Source organism: Cryptomeria japonica, chromosome 5 (assembly GCF_030272615.1).
Source record: "Cryptomeria japonica chromosome 5, Sugi_1.0, whole genome shotgun sequence".
Lineage (NCBI taxonomy): Eukaryota > Viridiplantae > Streptophyta > Pinopsida > Cupressales > Cupressaceae > Cryptomeria > Cryptomeria japonica.
Genome location: NC_081409.1, coordinates 894,734,533 through 894,748,246, shown reverse-complemented (window position 1 = coordinate 894,748,246; position 13,714 = coordinate 894,734,533). Strand labels below are relative to the sequence as shown.

Genomic DNA, 13,714 nt, shown 5'->3' with positions numbered 1-13,714 from the left:
GATCAATAGCTCTGTCACTCCCAAAATTGATCTCCATGGCATCCATAAGTTCACTGAGAAAGTTTGGTGGAAGTTTTCTTTCTACTCTCTCTTTGCTTGTCATATTCCAGTAGCTATCATGACTAGATGGAATATGTGTCTCATAATCTCTGATCCTTTTAAAATCTAACAAAACATGCTCCCACCAGTCTCGATATTGATTTGTTGTTTGGAAGACACCATGACGAAAACAATACTCTTGCACAATTTTCCACTTTTCAATAGATGTTGTGGTTTTGTTCATTGCCCCACCTTTGTAAACTACATCTTTCTCACTAAGTTTTTCTTTAATAAGGATTTTTGTGTTTGAAATGCTCCAACGTGTTCTTCCTTTATGTGTAGGAGGAACCATATGTGGTTTTTCTTGACCTTTTGATTGTTTATTAGATGAAGAGTAGGTGAATACTTCTTCATTTTCCCTATCTGTACTTGGAGTAAAATCATGGATGATCATCTCATTGGTTGTTTGACTGTTTGGAACAAAATCACAAATTTATTCATCTAAGGAATATAGGTCATCATCTTCTATATCATTTTATGACAACATTGTTGTAAACCTCCTAAAACCACTCTTTGTAGGGATTGGGTGATGCAAGTTTCTATCCATAATAATGCCAACAAATATGATGCTTCACATGCAACAAAATAAGCATTCAAAATTTATTATGTTTAGTAGGAAAATTGTGTTGATAGGCATGTGTGTTATGCAAGAAATTAGTAATAAGAAACTATCAGTGGCTGTGGTGGGATGTTGTGCTTTTAAAAAAAAGCAAGAATAGATTCTCAAATAAAGAAAAGAATCTAAAGAAAGTAAATGAACAAGTTAACTACAAAACATTCATTGTTTGTTCTTTCCATTTTGCTGGTAGACATGTATATTTCTACAATCCATATTATTATTGTCAACTTGCTAACTATGTGAATTCTTTCTTTTTCATTTTGAATTAAACTCCATAATACACTGTCAAAGGGAAGTAAAAGAAGAGAAAATGAGTAGGAAACAATGAGCTTATCAAGAACATAACTCATAATAGTAATAAGAAAGAATATTTGAACACTAAGTAGAAAATTATCCCCCTTCTCTCTTATTTAACCACACAAATAACAAAGTAGTATTATAACTATTATTAATTTGAGCACATAAATCAAAGAGAAATATATATTGCTTATTAATGTGAGGGGAACTTAAATTTGTTGACAAGTTTCCTACCACAAAGATGCAATTTATTGAAGACAAACAAAGTTCTATTGCCTATGATCTTGAGAATAAGATGAAACAAATAATTCTCAACTTTTTTGAGAAAAAAATAAAAATAAAAACTAGGTTAATATCATACACCATGATCTCTAGTTGACTTTGATATTAAAATATTCCACTCACTTGTACCAATTTTATCTTACCTCTGAGTAAATATTAGAATTAAAAGTTGCAATCAAGTATTTATGCTAAATGACTGTAGCTACAAAGAGTTGTTTGAGGGTACTATTGCATTAAGAATGAATTAAAAAAAAATAGTAAATAAAATAGGGTATTGCAAAAAATTCTATATAAAACCACTATATCAAAATTGAGGCAAAAAAATGGCTTTTTTCCTGCCTCCAATGAAAACATGAAAATTAGCAGTACAAGTACATGGCTCTCTTTGTGGGCAACAAGAATAGATTTTATTTGATCATTGTTTCAAAGAGGTCTTTTCTCCATCCTAGCCCAAGATGCAGGGGCCTTAAATTCTTAATGCTTATCTATGGGGAACGTCGTGTTGCTATTGTCCTATGGTAGCCTATATGTTCTCAGTAAGGGTTGTTTGTCAAGACAAAAATTTGAGGGCAGGTACATTCATTATTCCTCCTATATTTGATGTTCCATATGTCCCCATTTGAGCCTATTATTGGAGCCAATGGTCTAAAATCATAGAGGTGTTCAGAGAAATATTCTTGTACAAAGCCCAAATTGGAAGCACTAGAGTGGTGGCCAAGAGGCATATCTTTGTAGAGTCATTGGTTGATGTCCAAATAATGGCAAATCAACACTAGTTTGAAAGGCAGTGGATTGACACTTGGCACTTGAATCCAAAATTATTGAGCTCCCCTTGAATCTGTGGACTATGTGGTCTTCTAAGATATGAGACCATTTCATTTGCAAACACAACTTGTTGGGAAAATAGGTGCTGTACACCTTGCAATATTTATTTATTATGTGAATTTACCATGGACATGTAATTTAATATTTATTTGTTTGATGTCGCACATGGATGTGTAACATGTAGAGATTCCTTGGGAATATTCTTGAGACCACTTGATGAGTTGTATTCTAACATTGAGATATTACATTGTACTTATTTAATATTGGGGAAGTTAATTTAATAAAGTACCCAATATCAGATGTGGGGTCAATGGGGTAGTTAGCCCATGGTATTTGTACATGGTTTTGATGTAGTACCACTTGGTGGTTTTGTGGGAGCTTCTGTCTATAAAAGAAACGACAAGGGCAGTTGTTTGGGAGAGCTAGTTAGCCAGGTTTAGTATTTGTGGAGGTTGGAAGCATGACATGGGATGTGTGGTTACATGCTTGTTCACATGGAGTGCTTGTTGATGGCTGGGGTTTCAGAAGCTTTCACAGTAGCATTGTAATGTTGCATTGCTGAATAATACATGGTGATTGATGCTTTTGGAGGCTGAGTTTTTCCCTCATAAGGGTTTTCCTAGGGTATATCTTGTGTCATCTTTTATGGGTATGTTGTCTATTGTTTGCATGTGGATTCTCTAAATTGGGTTATGTGGAAATTGTCATAAAGCTGGCTGCAAGTATCTTTATAGAAATATCCTCAGAGCTCCAACTATATAATGAATATTTTGACCCTAGTTCAACTGGTATGACTATTTTGGTTGGGTACAAAACTGTTATTGATGCCTTTTCTTTACCTTGATGTGAGCTTCTAGATTTTTGAAATAATTTATAATACTTCTATTTTCATTGTGCTTTCACTTTGTCTTATAACCATGCTTCATATGTTTTATTTCAACATTGATTTTGAGTGCCTTTTATCTAGCAAGTCTTCAAGAGAATTGATTAGTGATTTTGTTAGCTAACTCAACCAGCTTAACTTGATCCATTGTAGATCCCATTAAAAAACCATAAAGCAACAAAGGGAGTACATTCTATATCTACATTGAAAAACCAATAGATGAATATTAGACATAAGGCATATAAAAAGTCAAGCCTACACATTTGGAGTTTGTTTATTACTCTAGTCAGATTGACGATATCAATAGAAATTTGCAACTGTTGGGTTTTATCTATCTCTATATCATTACAAAACTAAAAATACTACTAATGTGATCAATAAACTTTAAGTATAGGATGCACATTTGTTTGTATATTTTGTTTCATACAAAAAGTTTGGAAATATTTACATAAAGAAGAAGTTTTGAAAAGTACGCATAGGGATTGTACTCATAGGATAGATTCTTTCTTGTGAGCATTATGCCTTGTACTATTTTGTGTTGTATTAATATCAGGATGTGTTGAAGAGTTGCCGACTGCAAGGTATTGTGTTAGATGACATTAAGAGTAAGAAAGATGTGAGTGCTATAGTTTCTCATTTTGCAATAAAAGAAAGCATGTAAACTATAGATCTATGTTCTTGAATGTTGTAGATTGCACTTGCTATTTTGAAGTCTATAATCAGAAAAGCATTTAAGTTCTTGTGGAAAAAAATTCATTGTTGATTGTAGTTACTTTTCTTCACCTAAATGTTTTTTCATTCTAATCAAGTTATCATTCACATCTTACATTGTCAATCTTAGTTATTTATTCTTCATTTATTCTTTTCCCCTTTCTCATTAGGGCACATGCCAAATTTAAAAACAAAACAGGTAAACATTCGAAGCCGCATAATTATTTGATTGCAAAATTGCAGTAGTTGATTTATTTGAAAATTGTGCTACTCTAAATCATAAGGAGGGTTCGGTGACCAGTTATATGAGAAACAAAGACATAATTAAAAATAGAATAAAATTGTTCAATAGATATGATTTGTCAAACCTTTTCCACTATAAATCCTTAAAATTGACATAATTTACCAGCAATGAATCTAATACCCATAATTTTTTTACACCTAAACACACATTCATTCATTCTTCACACTAAAATAGAGATGACACTACCCTATGTAGACTTAAATGCTCAAGACAAAACAAGAAATGATCAATGCATATTTTATGTGACCAAGTAAACAAATAAACAATTTAGGATTGCATAGTTAAAGCTAATTTTTCTTTCAAAATTTGACACACGATAATAGAAAATCTTTACAATTTAAAAATATCTAAAATGAATTTTAAAATTGCAATGTGAGTAGTATAAAATACCTCTAGATTTGTTGATGTCTTCAGTGCTATGTGCATAGTCGATCGAGTCTACCAAGAGGTGAAAATGAAATAAATAGAAGTTTATTTTCCCTCTAAAATTTAGTTTTGGTAGGACTCATTTTTTACTAGCGGGAATCTAAAAGTTTAGATCTTTGACAAGTGGTGGATAATATCCCTAAGTTGGTGGGGCAATTTGTAGCCCCACCCCATTTTTACTTGCTTAATTATGCAAAACTACAGGAGCTCCTATTTTCCTGGAAAAGATTCTAATAATCCTGTAGCAATATTTTTTTCCCCCCATGAGACCACCTCTTCCATGAAAATAGAAGTTGAAGCCCCCCAATGGGACCCCACCCTAAAAATCCCATAACATATTGCCACAATGATCAAACACCACTTTAGAAGATGTTGAATTTGAAAAAGAAATGCGAGTAGAATCTAATACTCTAATATATATATTTGAAAATTAGTAGCAAAATATGAAGATTATGGGCTTTAGTATCCTATATTTCACCTACATATTGTCAAATGAAGGACATAGAGAATTTAAACGTTATTGGGATGTCAAAGAATAAAAAAAGAAAAACTTGTTTTATCCATTTCTAATTGAAGTTATCAATCCACTATGATAGAGGAATCATTACTTGTTAAAAATATTGAGTTTTTCTTTAGAAAATAATAAATTAGATGTCTTCAAAAAAATGTTCTTGTGGAGGATAGAATTTCGTCAATGGGTTAACGGGCTTTGAGTTTGTTGGTGACATTGAATGGTTCTAAATGAGTCCATAAAGGATAAGTTTGTTGAGTGCAAGGTGTTGGTATTGATGCCAGAATTGTGCTCCAGTCGAATTTGGCAAACCAGATAGCTGCTAGTCCTGACTCTTAGCTGAAGAAGTTCAGTCCATGTTTCATGTTCTTGTATCAAGTAGCTAAAAGAATCTTAATTGAATATAAAATCCTCCATTAAAAAATAATACAATTTTGAATTAATTTGTTAACATCATTTTAGATACAATGAATATTAAATAAACTATTTTTTTTCTCATTAAAGATAGAGAAATATAGAACAGTACATCTAACATTTAACTCAAAAACTCTTTAATCAAATCTGATAATAATATCTAACTATTATTCCCTTTCCTCGTAAACCTAATTATTTAATAAAAAAAACATACATGACGAGCAAAGCATATATATATGAGACCACAATAGTAGACAAGAGATCTGGCTATTAAGCTCTTACTGCACTAGTCTGGTGTTAGTAGACCAGACTGCTTTAAGTCGGCTATTCTGACTACGGTACACAACCAAATTACCATCATCCTCAACAACCAAAGAACTGAACTTGACACACAATCTTCCACACCCTTGATTAGTAGCCCACACTGGATTATACTGATTCCTATTATATATCACCAAGTTGGCATCACTCTATAGACGGAGAAAGCAACTGTTCCCAAACCCACCAGTATTGCTGCTCCACATTCTCCAATTTCTCAGCGTATCAGTCAAAACAAGATTACAGTCCCTCTGCATTACCAACCTGACTCTCTTATTCGCAGATGTTAAATACTCACCCGCTTTGAGAACGTCCCAAACGCCATAGTCATGGCTCAGCAAAACCAGAGGCGAGACTGGACAGTGTACAAAGCCTTTTTTCTCAACAGGCGAGAATCTTGACACCATTGACAAAGATTTCGCAGCTTGGGCCCTAACAGAATCTTGGGTCATGCTTATTGAAGCTTCACTAAGTGTATTATCAGTAGATTCAATGTTACTTACATTCAAAGGATTGAGGATCCAGAGTGAAGGGAGGGCAAGCCTGGCCTCATTATCATCAAGGAGATAGTAATCAAGCCAGGCGTAGCCATTTGAAACAGCAGCCCAAGAGCAGCCTTTAAGTAAAAATGGCCTCAGATAAGGAACAGTTGTTCTGAAATCCTCTAAGACTAGGTCACCTATGGCGTTTTCCCAGGTACCAACTGTGCAGTACTGGGTAAAACGAACGTATCTGAAAGCAATTCGCTTGCCATTCACTTGCTCAACTCTAGCAAATGCAAATCCGCTGTCATACCATTTCGATGAATTGAATCCATTATGGTATGACAGGAGATTGTTGAGAGCGACAATAATGTCTGCGCCTTCTTCTACTGAAAGGGCATATTTTGGGCCTGATGTTGAGAATAGTCCAAATGAGGATTGGGTAGAAAGAAGAAGCATGAAAAGTAGTGACAGTGGATGATAAACAAAGGGTGCGCTCCCCATTGCAGAGAGAAAAGAAAGAGCTCAGTGTAGATCGAAGCTGGTGAGAGCTCGGGACTTCACTTGTTTATATTGAGATTGGATTGGAGGAGAAGAGGGACATTAATTATGTGTAGATTTCACGCGATGCTCGTGTTGATGTACTGTTGAGCGCACTGCAATGGATATATGTTATGATGGTGTACATTAATAATGTGGGTCTCTTCTGCATGGAAGACAGAGAATCTTAATGTCAGAGATATGGGAATAGCCATATCTCGTGCTTCTCGTGGGCACTAAGTGGATTCTCTTTAAGATTGTAATGGAACTCGGTTTCAATTATCTTAAAATGGACTGTTTTTCTAATGGAAGATTTATATTATTCGAGTTTTCTTGATAGGGGAAGAGCTAACATAGTTTCAATAACGGTTATTTTATTGTCATGTTGATTCCCGATAATCGTCATAGTGAAAACACCATTAATATATTTGTTTTGTACCAATAGCAGATCATTTTTTGTAATTTTTTGTTCATAATTGGCCCATTTGTGCACCACTATTGGAACATTTGTGCACCACTATTGGGACATCTGTCAAAAAGTACTAGCGATTTTGAGTTGACGGTTATTGGAACATCTTTAGTTAGGTATTAGGAGACACTTTGAAATGTGTACTTTTTGACCTTTGTGCGCATAAATGATTCCACAACGTGCATCGTTACTACCCATAAGCTAGATGAATAGCTATAAGCAATTAAGTCGCATACGAAGACAACTAAAAAAAATAATCAAAATCCGATGTACCGTTTAGGATTTGTGGGTGCGCAAAATTAACTATGATGGCTACTGGTGCTCTTCCCCTATGTATTAAGATGAGAGTTTTGTTTATAAAGAATGAAAGCTATCAACTCATCTATGAAGGAAATATATGTTGTTTAATCATAAGTATAAATCATTCATTATAAGGCACACGACTTGTTGAAGGTTTTACAAATGAATTTGCAAGCTAAGTAGATTTAATTTTGAAGAAAACTTGTTTGTTAAGCGCATTTGAATTGGAGTAGTACTAGGATGGGTGACCTTTGAGAATGCCCAATTCTTCACCACTGTGAACATCAACTAGATGCAATGAGTGCTAAATGAACCATTCATTCACCTGCTAAAAGAGTTATTGTCATAAAACATAAATCATTGTTTTTGACTCAAAAACTTCACATTTAAATTCTATAACAACATTTTAACACTCAACGACGTGTAAATCATACGAGAAATTGCAGGTTAAACTTTGTCAGTCTTCTGACTCTTAGGACACGCGTGTTAAAAGAAAGCGCAAACTACACCCTGACAGAAGATTTTCAAATCTATAAGGAAAAGACGTTGAAAAGAAACGACAGTCTAAGAACTATTGTTTTTTATCTTCCCTGGGCTGTTTTCCTGATGAAATAACGGAAAGCATTCGGCTGGAATAATGCTGTCTATCTCTTTATTCTCCATGAAAATCATGTGTGAGATGACATGATTACACACCGTTTCTAATAATGTTATGACCTTCACAATCTATGTCAGTAGTGCCCCTCCTGATCTCTGAAGAAGCAGAGTTGATGCTTATCCACAATGCATGGTTAAAACTCACATGATGCTACCATTTATATCACTGTCACAATCACAATCACATATGTGCTCACTCTTGCTTATCCACAATGCATAGTTAAAACTCACATGATGCTACCATTTATATCACTGTCACAATCACAATCACATATGTGCTCACTCTTGCTTATCCACAATGCACAGTGAATTCCACGAGCATTGCGTGTAAATAGACTATGATTTCATCCTCACTCTTGCTCTCCCTATATGAGGAAGCCATTGAAGCAGCTTCTAACTCATCTTCTTCTTCTTCAACTTGGCAATCACAATGGCTGGTAGCGCTACCATGTCTTCTTCTCCATTGTGTCTCCTCGTTTTTGTGTTCATACTCAGTTTAAGCAGCGTTCAACCTTCATTGGCACTGTTCGAGACATCCTCTGGTCGGGAACAAGATCTAACAGTGGAAGAGGGCGCTGCTGTTTACGTTGCGCTCAACAATCTGCTCGCAACCTTCAATGGGTTCGACACATCAAAATGGTTTAACAGCGGGTTCGCCTATGCAAACGTGCTGAACATTAATGGCAAGCGAATCGCCATCAGATATGCACGTTGGACTCAATTGTGCACCGTTGGCACGTGGGAGAATGCCAGGGGAGACTTAGTGTTGGAAGATTTCAGAACGACCGTCACATATCTGAGGCCTTACTTACTTCAAGGCTACTCTTGGGCCGCCGTCTCCAATGGCTACGCTTGGCTCGATTACTATCTCCTCGACAAGGATGAAGCCACTCTTCAACTGCCTTCATTCAATGTAAGTAATCCATTTGCTGATGCTGAGCATGAGTTTAGCACAGCTGCTTCAAGCAATGGGGAATACCTTTCTTCTTCTTCTACTTCTGCTGCTGCTTCTTCTCTTGTGTCAACTGTGTCAAGATTTTCCCCTGTTGAGAAGACTGGGTTTTTACACTGTCCCATCTCGCCTCTTCTATTGCTGAGCCACAACAGTGGCATTTGGGACGTTCTGAAGGCGGGTGAGTACTTGACATCTTCCAACAAGAGAATTCGATTAACAATGCAGAGGGACTGTAATCTGGTGTTGAGTGATAAACAGAACAGTGAAGTGCTGTGGAGCAGCAAGACTTCAGGGCGTGGGAGCAGATGCTTTCTACGTCTTCAGTCGGATGGCAACTTAGTTATATACAAGGGCGATGGTGAGGGTGCACTGTGGGCCATCAATCAGGGTTGTGGACGTGGGTGTGTAAAGTTTAGCTCTCTGGTTATTGAGGATGATGGTAATCTGGTTTTGTATCGCAGTCAAGAAGGCAGGCTTAACCGAATGTGGGCTACTAACACCAAGGTCTAACTGCAAGTCTTTCACAGTTGGGATTTTTGGGGATTCTCTCTTTATCTCTGTCTTTCTACCGCAGTGCGTGTTATATTATTTTAAGTTGCATGTAATTTCTTCTTTCTACCAGAGTGTGTGCTTATCTACCTATTATGTCTGTATCCATCCACCAGAGTGTGTGCTTATCTACATATTCTGTCTGTATCCATCCTTGACTGCAATCACTTGCAGTTCTGCCTCTTCCCAACCGAATTGTCTATGCAGCACCCAAAATTTATGCTTATCTACATATATAGATAAACATTAAACATTAAGAATTTGTGGAGTCTACTTTTAATGTGTTAGAAATATCTATCTATTATATTGAGAAAAGAGGTTCTTTATAATCTATTAAACGACATAAAAATAGATGTTTAAACTCCAATGATGGTTTTATAATAAAAGAATGACAACTATAGCTGAATCAAGAAATGCAATTATAGAAGAGCAATTAATTTTGGAATAGATTTTATGAAGTCTACTTTTAATGTGTTAGAAATATCTATCTATTATATTGAGAAAAGATGTTCTTTATAATCTATTAATCGACATAAAAATAAATGTTTAAACTTCAATGATGGTTTTATAATAAAAGAGTGACAATTATAGCTGAATCAAGAAATGCAATTATAGAAGAGCAATTAATTTTGGAATAGATTTTATGCAATAGATTAGAGTATCTTGAGATAGAGAGCACTTCCAATCTTTCCTATTAAATATTTCAGATTAAAAATTGGTGAAGTCAAACTCATTCATATAGAACTTAATGAACTAGAAATCACAAAAGAAATGTACTACCATAAGTTCAATCTTGGTTTTCCAATTATTTTTGAGATAGAGCAGTTATACCTTATGCAAAGAACTCAGAAAATGATACAAAATTTTAATGTCAAACTTTTCTGAGAAAGAGGTAGTTACAATTGTAGATAAAGGATTATAATATCTCTATAAACAAGGAAGAAGAAAGGACTTATTACTTGAGAACGTTCCAATCTAATTGTGATATCATTTGTTGATTTAATGTTTATTTTTTTAATAATAAAACATTAATAGTTTTGATTCACATTCTTAGTGTTGATAATGAGTACTCATGATTGAATGAAATACATTCTTTAAAAGCAACAAATCATGTGATGCCACATCATTCCACCAATAAAACATGATTTAGTGAAAACTGCTAATCTAACCTTTTTTGGCTCCTTTTTGGACACCTTAATATAAAACATGTTGATGTAAGCTGCTATGAAAATTTGGAGTGATTTGAAGTTTTGATGTAAGATTTTAAGATGTGCAAAGTTAGGGAGCTCAACTACTAGGTCATCTCCCATAATCGAATACAACTTTTGCAAGAGATGAAAATCTCCAAAAGCATTTGAAATTCAAAAAGTGTCATTGTTAATAAGGGTAGATGACCATAGGTTATATCATTAAATATAAAACATTGTGATTTAAAAATTAAATAATTTAAAGGATTTTAAATGCTACATGAATTTAAAAAGTACTTTTAATTCAATTGACACTTAGGTGAAGAAAAAAATCTAAAATTTAAACTCTCTCCAAAACTTCTTTTTAATAAGAAGACCTATAGAAATGCAATGCCTCCATAGGATTTTCTATGCTTGAATCTATGAATGGAACATGTAGAAAGGTAGAAAAATGAATGATTTACACATTGTACAAATATCATCCCCACAGATGCGACAAATTAATTCCTACAAGAAATGATCACTTATAATGACTCTAGGATGACCATGATGCCGTCCACCATTGAATCTATACCATATTTGGTGCAAAAAAAAATGATTTAGGGTATTTTTTAGTCGGTGCAAGGCCAAAGTAGGGTATAAATGAAAGCCTAATTACTTACAACCACTTGTTGGTGAAAATTTCTCAAATCACAAGTAAAAGTTCTACACTCAATTCATCTCAAGAAATGAAAATAGGGATTTGAGAACTAACCTTCTTTGGTATGTGAAGACCCTTTTTGGTGTCTAGGTGGCATTTAGATAAAAAGGAAGAGTTGTAGAGAAACTAATAAAAATGGGTGAAAGTGTTGGACTTAAGATTTTAGAGTGAGCTTGTGCCAAAATATGTGGTTAAATGTACTGATGATTGATATGACTAGGAAGTCATGCTAAAATATGATGTAGAAAGCCCGAGGAAGTTGGAAGAGGGAACCCAATAGAGAAAAGGATTCACATGATGATAAATTTAGAAGTTTCAAGTGTATCAGATAACTGAAAGAGTTAGGCAACATGCTCAATCACTTGCAAATGGTAAGATTTATATTCCTCAAGCTTGTTAATTTGCCAAAAGTATCAAGTAGTCAAGTTTGAAGAGGGAACCCAATTTAGTTCTTACATGCATGGATAAATATTTTTGAATATTTTTAGGTGAAATGAATAACTATGTATATTAGTTTGCAAAAGTATTTAATGTTAAGTTTTATTAAATTTATGTTCATGAAGTTTGAAATTTGTAACAATGTTCAAATTTGATATATCAATGTGCAATGGTAAAAAAATAGGGTTTCACAAGTTTAGCTATGTAAATTAGGAAAAAGACCTATTTCACACATTAAATTAAAAGGAAAATGAACATAATAGATCCAAACTCAATTATTTTAGGAAGAGGGTTGAATAAAAATTGGATTTGGTTCCCTTTTGTTTTGAGTTGAATTGATGAGATTTAATTTGAATGCTAGGTCTAGGGAAAATGATGGAAAATTGCAACACAATAATAATAATAGTTAGTTCTAGATGTCATGTAGACTTGTAAGGTTGTATTTGAGGATAGGAAATAGGAACCTCTAATGAAAAATTTGGCCTGAAAGTGTGGGACTAGGGTGCTTGGAGAAAATTGGTCTTCCAATTGTCAAATGTAGATAAAGGAAGGTTGTTTTGAACTCAAAATGATGCACACAATGTCTTGTCTGAAGCTCATAAAAGATTCCCAAGACCAATTAGTGTGGGGTGACTTGATACTACACTTTTAGTGCCTTCAAAAGTTGAATCCGATTGTCATCATTTGCTCTACCAAATTCTTAACTCATGACTCCTGAGTCAATTTCTTGCACACATAATGACAAAAAATTATTTGCCGATGGGGGTTTTCCTAGATCAAACCTTGGTTAAGGGATTAACCTTAAATTGAAATAATAATTAAACTTGGAAATGGAACTGAATTGAAGTAGAATGCTTTCCATTTTAGGGAAAGGCTAGATATAAAATTTAAATGCTTGAATGTAGATGATTATAATTTCAATAAGTGATTCAATGATCTTAGGATAAATCTTCCACGTGTCAATGCAATAAAATGATAAATCACACAAAATCCATTATGCAATCATAATTGAAACATAATATGAGATTGTTGCTCAAGTTTCAGTCCCATTCAAAACTTGAACTTGGCCTGCTATTTTACAAGTTATGTGAGGGCCATCCTTCTAAGTTGTTGATATTTAAGTCAAGTGCTGAAATGCCCAATCTGCATTTCTAACTACAACATTTCTTATAACAATCCCTTAAGTTTTAGATAATAAAATATATTTCACCAACACCCTCTATTGGTGAAAATATAAGTTTTGACTTTTCTCATCAACATTTTTTGAAATTTGCATAACATTATTGTATCAATAATAATATTTTCTAAATTAAAAAGTGCATGATAACATATTCTGAAAAAAAATGAAGTTCTAGATAATAAAATATATTTCACCGCTACTGCCTATTGGTAAAAATATAAGTTGTGACTTTTCTCAATACCTTTTTTTGAAATTTGTGTAACACTATTGTACTAATAATAATAGTTTCTAAATTAAAAAGTGCATGATAACATATTCTGAAAAAAATTGAAGTTCTAGATAATAAAATATATTTCACCACTACTGTCTATTGGTAAAAATATAAGTAGTGACTTTTGTCAATAACTTTTTTTGAGATTTGTGTAACATTATTGTATCAATAATAATATTTTCTAAATTAAAACATGAATGATAAAATATTTTTTAAAAAATTGAAGTTCTAGATAATAAAATATATTTCACCATTATTGCCTATTGGTAAAAATATAAGTTGTGACTTTTCTCATCA

At 33.8% G+C, this 13,714-nt stretch overlaps 1 protein-coding gene across 1 annotated transcript; it reads left to right on the top strand.

The window, feature by feature from the left end:
- Positions 1–8,445: 8,445 nt before the first annotated feature.
- Positions 8,446–9,914, top strand: LOC131033572 (uncharacterized). Its single transcript, XM_057964802.2, has one exon. The coding sequence runs from the start codon at positions 8,568–8,570 to the stop codon at positions 9,600–9,602; it is 1,035 nt and encodes a 344-aa protein (XP_057820785.1). The 5' UTR covers positions 8,446–8,567; the 3' UTR covers positions 9,603–9,914.
- Positions 9,915–13,714: the final 3,800 nt, after the last annotated feature.